Source organism: Pocillopora verrucosa, chromosome 5 (assembly GCF_036669915.1).
Source record: "Pocillopora verrucosa isolate sample1 chromosome 5, ASM3666991v2, whole genome shotgun sequence".
In the NCBI taxonomy this organism is placed as follows: Eukaryota; Metazoa; Cnidaria; class Anthozoa; order Scleractinia; family Pocilloporidae; genus Pocillopora; species Pocillopora verrucosa.
The window spans coordinates 21,397,501-21,407,306 of NC_089316.1; the positions used below are offsets into that span (position 1 = coordinate 21,397,501).

General features: G+C 38.2%; 1 protein-coding gene across 1 annotated transcript; it reads left to right on the plus strand.

Moving 5' to 3' along the window:
• The first annotated feature begins 4,992 nt into the window (after window positions 1-4,992).
• LOC131780374 (uncharacterized) lies at window positions 4,993-8,870 on the plus strand. Its single transcript, XM_059096987.2, has 4 exons — window positions 4,993-5,265; window positions 6,271-6,339; window positions 6,872-7,075; window positions 8,684-8,870. Exons 1-4 carry the CDS (start codon window positions 5,110-5,112, stop codon window positions 8,768-8,770), a joined length of 516 nt encoding a protein of 171 aa, XP_058952970.2. The 5' UTR covers window positions 4,993-5,109; the 3' UTR covers window positions 8,771-8,870.
• Window positions 8,871-9,806: the final 936 nt, after the last annotated feature.

Here is a 9,806-nt window from a genome sequence, read left to right on the forward strand (position 1 = left end):
TGTTCTGTCTCCAAGCACGCAGGAAGCGCCTAGAGCGCGAAAATCTTCCCCTACTTGCGAAGAGAATTTCTAGGATTGCTTCTAAATCGCTCGACTTCCGTCGCTTAATGAAAAACTTCTTATGTTTCCGGCTGCCATCTGATGCATAAACGGGGAACAATAATGTACGTGATTCTCTTTGCACATCTTGTCGCCACAGCTTTGAAGGATGTCAATGAAGCTATAATTGTGTTTCTTTTATTCTACATGTGGCTCCTTAGAGCCGTTACACAGATTGCCGCAGCGAAAACAACATGAATAACAATGACTTTTCCATTGTTTTTCAATCATTTGGCATTGTATGGAAACTGAAAAACATTATGACACCAGCCAAGATAAGAATCGCCATCGTTTTCTTTGATAATTGCCACCTGACAAATCTCTTGTCTCAGTTTTTTTGCCTGAGTGTCACAGGAAGTTCCCAAAATCGATAAAAACTATTCGCAAGTAGAAAGTCAAGTCTATAGATCTCATTTCTACGTTATACCTGAAGGAAATAAGAGAGGTGGTACTTACCCAGAGCACAACTTCTCAAAAAGGTTTTGAACATTTTTCTGGATTCGGTTTCACTTATCATCCAACTCGTCAAGGCCACTATGTACACAGACAGTTATTAGTAGCTGTCGTTACGTTACATTGTATTTGGGAGCAGCGCATGAACGGTATTTCCCTCAAGCATTTGAAACTCTTTAGTATTAGCTAGATTTAGATGCAAATCATAATACTCGGTAGAACGTTCGGAACGTGAGTCACCATTTTTTTTTTCCTTGGTCGGACCTATAGACTGAAAGTAATTTGCAGCAGGTGCGTAGTACTGTTCGTCTTCATAAAAGTTAGAAATTCACGACATAAAAGGACTTTTTACAATAGGTTGATTTCTACAATCAACCTATCGCCATTAAATAAACGATCGTATTGCAATCGACTGCCATTTCCAGTTGGTTGAGTTTACTTTTTTAAGTTAATCATGAATTCCATTTCGGTTCAAATTCATTGCAATACTGTACTGTCATTCAACCGTCCATACATCCCCGACACCTCTTCGATTGATCTGTAAGTTTTACTTTGCGGAAATTCACCTTCCTCGACGACAGAAAGACAACGTTTATCTTTTTATCTGCGGCTTTGATCCGCAGATTGACAGGCGGAATGTTATTAGTTTTGTTAATATTCAGTATTTTATTCATGCCTGAAAACTTCATTCTATGCACTGTGTACATTCGCAGTTTAATGCTTTTCCTACGTGCAGGTGTAGAGAAAAAAAATCAGGACACCCTGTCGCACATACGGGATATTAAGTATATCTTTTCTGTTTTAGTAACCTATCCACGTGAACAGTAGCGGAGGTTTGTCTGAGCTATCCAGATGCACGAGACTTTAAATAACATACTCAATAAGTTCTCATAAGATTGCAGTTAATACAAAAAGAAAAATTGGAAGGAAGAAAAATAATAGATCTTTTGAATCAAGAAGAACATTTTTCACCTCTTTCTTTCTTTTCTTTTTTTTTTTTGCGAATTCTTCTGTAAAAAAATTGCATGTGACCACATAGAAGGGGAAAACAGTGAAAGAAGAGGGTAAGATTTTTATTTATTTTTAGCGAGCGTGGTAAAGACCAACATTTCTTGTAGTAACTAAACTCTTGGTTCATTTAGATGATGACTTCGAAGTGAGTCTAATAGAGTCGATTTTTAATTGACCAGTTATTCTTCAGGCTTCCCGGCAAAACCACTTTCTCTTTATTATGTAGCAGCCATAATTTGTGTATGAGAGTCGTGATGAACTAAAAGGATTTCACAATTTTTAGTGGAAAAATAAAATGGTCTCGTATGAGCAAAAACATTACATTACGGATCGCCATTTAAATATTTGCTGCTTTGAATTAATCAATATACTGTACGCTTACGAGCTCGCTGAAAAGGCGTGAGTCTGGTTCGTGGCTGGTCAAAACATGGTTGAAACGGCCAATTAAGGAACTCACAGTTAATCGAGTAGGGATCTTTGCGGCCTAGTATCACTCGCTATTTTTCTAGGCACCGGAACATGCGCAATTAGAGATATACACCCTGCGGAAAGAATAACAAAAAAAGATGACTTTACATAATTTTTGCATATTCTGAAGCACATTCAAGGATATATCGCTGAGTTCTCTGTCAATCAAGGTCTCCAGAGGTCTCCTGTCGTCAAATATTTAAAGAAAAAAAATTAAATTCTTGTTATCACCTATAACTTTACTGGTACATCCCACTTTACTTGATTTCTGCCAAAGAAATCGATTTACGTTCAAATTGAGACCAGAATTTTATCGCTCATAAAGTTGCAAAATATGAACCCATGACCTCTGCGATACCGATGCAGCGCTCTACCAACTGAGCTAACAAGCCAACTGGGAGCTGGTCTTTATGTTGGGTCTAAATAAACTATCCAAGTGATGAATAATGATTGTGGATATATAGTATATATCAAGAACTATTCCTTGCGCCGTGAACCTCTGCGCTTTTCAAGATTCTGAGAAAGCATTCCTTGATACACGCTTAAAGCCATGAAACAATTTTTAACTTAGGAAGAATACCATTAATTTCTTGGGGTACGTGATATGTTAGTTAATGAACGATCTCAGGAGTAGGATAAAAAAATGATGATCTAATTAGAAGTGTTTGCAATCAGTGCTTGGACAGGTCAAGATAAAACGCAGACTGTAAACCGCGCAGACCGCGCAGACTGAGAAATTGTTTTGTTTTGTTTTTTCTTTTTTTATCTGACGAAACTTGACGAGGTTATTTCGAGCGTGTGTGAAATAAAAGTTAATTGGACAATTTCCAAGTGACCAGCAGACGAGGTTTCATTGGTATTTTTTATTTATTTATTTATTTTGCCAAAAATAAAAAATATGGGAAAACATATGTCACTGTTGGTGTGCATTTATTGCTCTTTAGAACTGAAGTCTGACGGAATAATTTGGTACGGTTGAAAGGTCGACGCCGGCTACGATGAATACCCATCAGATGGAAAATAAACAAAAAAATTTGAGTACACACCTCTTAAGCGTATTATTTGATCAGGAAACGAGGCAAAACACTATTCCTAAATTAAAATATTTTTTACAGTATTTGAAGTTTGTAGTTGATACACACCAGTGACTCTCCCACATTTGTGGAATGTTCTGCCGGAAAGTGATTAAAGTTTTATTTCTTTTATTTCGAGCCGTCATGGAAGCATTTAGTTTTGTTTAAAACTGTAGAAGCGAAACGAAGTACTTTAATCTGGCGTAAAAATTGAGTTGTAGTAGTTGAATCACAGTTCAGGAGAAATGTGTTAAACAAGGCACGCAACCATTATGCACAAGAAATGTACCGGCATTCAAAAGGCGCTCGTTTGTTGTTCATCACTACTTATCATTAAGTCACTAACCAGTTCCCAAGAAAGATTTTTTTGCCTTCCATTTTAGGTCAACCTAGGCGTAGAATAAAAATTTTTAAGTGAGAAAACGTAATTTGGTTTCTAAGAATGAAAAAAAATAATAATAATACTGGTGAAATTGGGTACCTATCGAAGTCGATTGCGTGATAGGTCATGAATGAATTTGTTAGTGTCTCGCAAGCTGTAACAGCTGAAATTCATAGTGAGCAAAGTGCGGACTGCTCGGTCTGCATTCCGCGTCTCATCATGACCGGTTTTGAACCACAGTGGGCTGCCACGGGAAGTTGCTGCATCGTATAGTAATTTTGAAACAACTTGCGTGCTTCGAATTTCTTTGCGTTGCTAGTTAGGAGAGATTTTCGTAGTTTGGCGTTGATTTCGGTTTGGAGTGGTTTGGAGTGGAGGCGGTTTTAGCTTGCGGCCCTTGTCTCCCTTTCTTCTCTTAACGGCCTCCGGCCAAAAATGATTTCTTAAAAAGATGTTTCAAACGGCCATGAAGGGTGCAAAATATCACAAATACGTTGATTAATATTTCACTTAACTTTATTGAGATATTCAGACCGAGATGTTATTTAGATATGCAAATGTCAGAGCTTTCTTCATATTTATAACTCTCATATATTTTGTTCGTCGTATGTCAACAATTATTTAAGTATAACCACGAACACATATTGTGATCTGCCAGACATGACCAAGGTATTCAAGAAATTGGCCTCGCCGATCACCTCTCAGAGACTGTTGGGTGACACTGGTGTTGGTATATCTTAAGTCTTTCTCCTTATCGTCTCTAGAGTTTTGGAGTCTTTTCCGTCCCCCTACAGCCATTTGCCTTAAAGTAAACAGCTCCATCTTAGAGGTCAGCCGGATCAATTTGGTGGGGAAATGATCAGTCCACCAATACTGTACATTCGGAGGAGAGAACAATGTCTCGAAAGCAAGGTTCGTGGAAAACTCTTCGCTTTGAGAAATCAATGCTGTCCAAGAGCGGTAACCTAGGAATATTTTCGAGCCATATAGAGGCTGCCGAAATTATAATCCTTCAATTTTTCGAGGCACGCGGAAAAATCTCTCAGAAACAGCTTAACGTCAAAAACCTTTAAGGCTGGTTTTCATTTGCGACAGAGTCGGAGTTTCAATTAGAAACACAAAACGATACAATCTTGTGACGGAAAATCATGCCAACGGAACCAGAAGAAAAATATAGATGCCAACCCCGTTTCTTATCATCCATTGAAAACTGGATTAAAGCCGTCGTACGTCATCGAGAACTGACAATGTGATTGATTTGTTTTTTCCGCTTCCGCTTTATTTCTGCGAAATACATCAATTTGTGTTGGTCACCCTGTTGTTGAAAAGTTTTGATTACGTTACACTGTTACACTGTGCTTCTTTATACGCCACAGTTATGGCATTTTGCCTGCTCTTCTTTAGATCAAATCGTTTAATCCTCATAATAAAATAGAAAGGTGATAAAAATATTGGAAATTCGTGAAGCAAATGTCATTGCTTCAAAATGAATAGATATGTTAGTTTTGAAGCGGAACATTTCGTAAGCATCCTTCTAATTTGCATAATTTGCACATAACATCACATGCTCGGTTTGAACGGTTCAAAGTCAAATTTTTCCCGGAATGCGAGCTCTCGAAAATCATGGATGACTATCAAAGCATCGCTTCGAAAGGACAACGTCTTGCCTTTGCTCACATTCTCGTTGGGTTTGCCCTGATTGTTGCCGGCATTGTGGACAGATTACAGCTGGAGTCTTATCTTGGTTATTCATATTTTGGGATTTGGGTCGGCATTTGGGTAAGATGGAATGTGGCAATGCAATATTTTAGTGAATGTTGCACTAAAGTCATCGCGAGAGTATTCCGGGCGTTAAGATAGAATTAGAACATTTTGAAAGTCGCTGAAAGATGTAGCTTCGGAGACTTTAATCGATAGATCGCCTAATGTCTCACTCGCTCGAATCGTTCATACAAGTTGGTATTTGAAACTGTGTAAAAGTGTTGTGGTTTGAGTTATGCTGATTAGCAAGTACACATTATCTGTCTACCTTCATTCACAAGAGACTAAGACTAAAAGTTGGGCAGTTTGACAGCTTTCATTAGCCACAATAAAACAAGCGAGTTAAGTTACAGAATAGACGTGAATGGCTTTGATTTGAATGGACAAACAGAAAATAAAATATTCCGGCTAGACTGTAAGTTGTTTCCCATTACCCAAGATTACGCGATTAAAACAAGCACTCAAAATAAACTGAACAACTATTTCCAACTAATGTCCCTTTTCTTTCAATCGAAGTTTGAAGGCAATTTACATTTACTATGACTCTTTTCTGTGCAACCGGAAGTCATTTGACTTTTGACCAAGTATGTGTGAAAAAGCAAGCATCGACACGAACTGCCTTACACGTACATAATCGTGTTTATACAAAAATAAATCTGCAGTTAAATAAATCGCTTGTACGCGTTTCATGTTGCAGAAGCTCTACTAGATGAAATCATTAAGTCATTTTATTCTATTCGATTGACTCATACTCATTTATAATTTATATTTACGTTAGGTCGCTAAATTTCCGTTTAAAAAGAAAAAAAACAAAGCGTGAGTATTTAAGAAGAGTCGCAAAAGTCTAACTTTGTGCTCTACTGCTCATATGACTTATTACGCAACACTGAATGTTAAGGTTTTACACTTATGTGTAGCTCGATTCTCAAACGTTGGCTCGCTCGACGAGGAGGGAAGGGGACAAAGCGATATTATCATCATTTTTAAAAATACCATTATGCTAATCTAAAGCTTTTATCGTAGATGTGTATCACAGGAGGCCTCGGTATCTCTGCTACTGGGATGTTCAGAACGTCAACAACCAACATCTATGTAAGTACATGTACATCTAAGTTTTTGTATAGCGCAATTCCGACAACTGCTTGAGAACTTGCTATTTTAAAAGCATGTTATAGAAACGTTTGAGCTCGCTGATTGGCCAGCTTGGAGTTGAACATTGCTAAGTAATATTCACTTCCAAGTTGCCAAACGCACGTCAGTAGTTTAGTTTCCGATCATTTTTCGGTACAAGGACTGAAATAAACTGTATTTTTTCTTGTTCAGTAACCTCCGATTCGGTGATTCGATATCATTCAATATTTTATTGTGAATACATAAACAATGCTGCTACTACTTAAAAGACTGCGAGCGTATACCAGGCATTGTTATATTCTGGAGTCTGTGTAAATACTCGTATTACAATGCTAAAACAAATTACGCTATTTATCTTCTCACTAACAATTGCACAAAATAATTCAAATCCTCTTTGTTATTCGTCATGAAGATTTTGAATAATTCAATTGTTAAATGTCGAATATTGACTACAGACAGACCAAGAGAGAACCTTTCATTTTATCTCCTTAAGGCGGCCCTGTTTATGGCATTTTCCATTGTATCGTCTATTAGTGGCCTACTTATCAGCTCCTTATACGGAGCGACAGAATTGAGAGCTTTCAGTATAACCATGGTAATCCTTGGTGCTCTTGAGTTTGGCATTGGAATTGCAGCGTCTGTATGCTGCTGCTTGATGAAGCCTTGTACATGCTGTTGTTGTGTCTCCCAAGATGAGGTATTGTTTGTAAAATAATTCAAAGAAACGTTGAATTTGTGTTTTGGTGATCATGACAAATATCTAGCCTGCTTAGCCTGTCCTTCTGCCCTACCATCATCACTCTTATTTACCTACTTACCTTCCTTCCTTCTAGTCTGTCTACCTATCAACCTTCCCAACCACTGACTTATTTACCAACCCACTCACCCACCCACCAGCCTGCCTGCCCACTTACTGCCCTACTTCCTTGCTGACCCACTTACCTACCTACCTACCTACCTACCTACTGTTTTAACTAATTACCCACAAACGTTCCTACCAATTTACTTTTTCACCAACTCACCCACCCACCTACTTACTTACTTACCTCCCTATCTACCCACCAACCTGCCTACCTACTTCCTGACCTACCTCCTTACCCACCCACCCATTTACCTCAATCCCTGTCCATCTACCAACCTGCCTACCTACTTACAAAAGTACCTACATAAACATTTCCTATTTAGCTACATATGTCCTCAACTACCTAACTGTTCGACTAGCTACCTGCCCAACTTCTCACCCAACCCACCAAACTACCTACCTACCTACTAATCTGCCTATGAACCCAAGTAACTGCCTACCTACCTACCTATCTACCCTCTTGCTTACTCATCAACCCACCTCCCATCCTACCTACCCAGCTACCTACGTTGCTTACCTACCCACCCACCCCACTAACCTGCCTTTGTGCTCGCCTAACCACCCATCTCTCTACCCTTCTACTTACCCACCTCCACCTTACCTACCCACCTTCGTTGCTTACCCACGTGTTTACCTTCTTGTCTGTTTTCATATCCAACCAGTAGTAACCCACCTGGTTATCTGTTTACTTCCTTGCCTATCTAACTGCCCATCAACCACCTCCTTTCCTGCGTCAAGTCCTATTCAAAAATCTGTGGGAAAGATCTATGTAAACAACAGCCTCTATTTGGCGCTAAAATATGTGCAGATATTTGTGAGCGGATATCATCTGTTCCAAGATGCAAACAGTTTTCCGAGAGCGGATCTGGAGGAAAACTAAGAACTTCCAAGAACAGATAATGTCCAAAGACAAAATATCAGTTCATATTTCCAAACAATATAGAGGCTACTGTTTTCACTATCCTTCAAAGATTTTGCAGCGCGCGTAAAAAAATGTTTACGAACTGCTTACCGTATGCAGGGTGGGTTTTTTTCTTTTAAGTGATTTCCGGTACGACTTATGGAAAAAAATTCCCTTTTTCTGTAACAACCACAAAACCCCATACAATCTTGAATAAAATTTGAAACTAAGACTTATCGTAATAGATATAATGTTTAAAAATTTGAGAATACCGCTTGAGTAATAGTCTCAGATATCACCCAGTTTTAGCTGGAGTATCTTCGCTCTCGCGTTGCGTTTAGATCAATCGCGGGCGAGCAAAAATGTTTGATAGATCGTAAGTACATATACACACACCCTTTATAGTCCTATTACATAAACAAAATGTACCTTCCTAACGTATCCCACCCACATATTTACCAATATACATATTTGCAGAGCACTATTTCCTTTTCAATGTCATAATTTCCTTCCTTTTGTCTCTTCTCATCTAAAATTTTTAGAGACGATCTTTGGTGCATCCTCCAAGTGTTCAGCCCATATTGGTTGACAGGCGAACTAACTATGTTGCCGTCGTAGTCCCTCCGTGAAAAAATCGCATTCAAGGAAAGTGAAATTACGTGATTCTCTAGATCATCAATCCAAAATTTTCAATAAAATTCTTACAATTTTTTCTTGTCATTCGTGAGTTGACTACTTGAGTGACTGAAAAAAAAACCTAATAGAAAAGTGATATCACATTTTAATAAACAGGCGTGGATTCGTCTCGTAGCTTCATTCAGAATGATAAAGGCATTATAATATTTACTTTCTTTGATGATTTTTTTTTTAATCGGAAATTACGTGAAGTCTTATCCTACTTTTTTAACTGAAAGTCTTATTTTTGCTTTTTGGACGTTCTTTTTTGTTTTGCTTTGCTTTTTGTGTTATTTCTTTTTTTTCTAAAATGTGTTTTTTTGTTTCACTTTTATTTTGCAGATTATGTAAGACTTGCTTTATGTTAGAATTGCGTTTTTTTGTTTAGTGTTACCTTAGAGTTTTACGTCAGTTTAATCTCGAGTTTTTTCCTATAAAATTCCTTATGAAGACGAAAATGAGAATCAAAAAGTTAGTAATCATTAAGTTGATTCTTTAATATTTGAAGTAAACCTTCTCAAAAAGTGTCTTGTGGAGATATCGTAAAGCCTTCTCAAAAAGAGTCTTCTGGAGATAATGTCTATGATAAACTTAGGAAGAGACTACAACGACATTTTTTTGGTAGAAAAAAAGTCAGCACTATAGCGAAGTGAAACACCTCGTTAAAACTCACCCCAGTTCCCTGGGTATTGCTTTTCTCCCCGGATGGGATGATAATCCGAACCAAGTTTACCTGTAATTCGTCTGAGCTCCATGACACTTCGCTGGCACTCATTGATATCCCTGAGTGGAGAGAGGGACTATGGAGAGAGGGACGAGTGGGTGGAGAGAGGCACTCGTTCTATATGTGAGACTATTCAAAGTGTCTTTCCAAAGACCTAACCATGGCTCGAGCCCAGACCTCTTAGTTCAGCGCGGCAATTGGTCGTGCCATGTGCCATGAGGCAGAATACAACCTGCTAAACATTTAAAGCGCTTAGTAACTGAGAC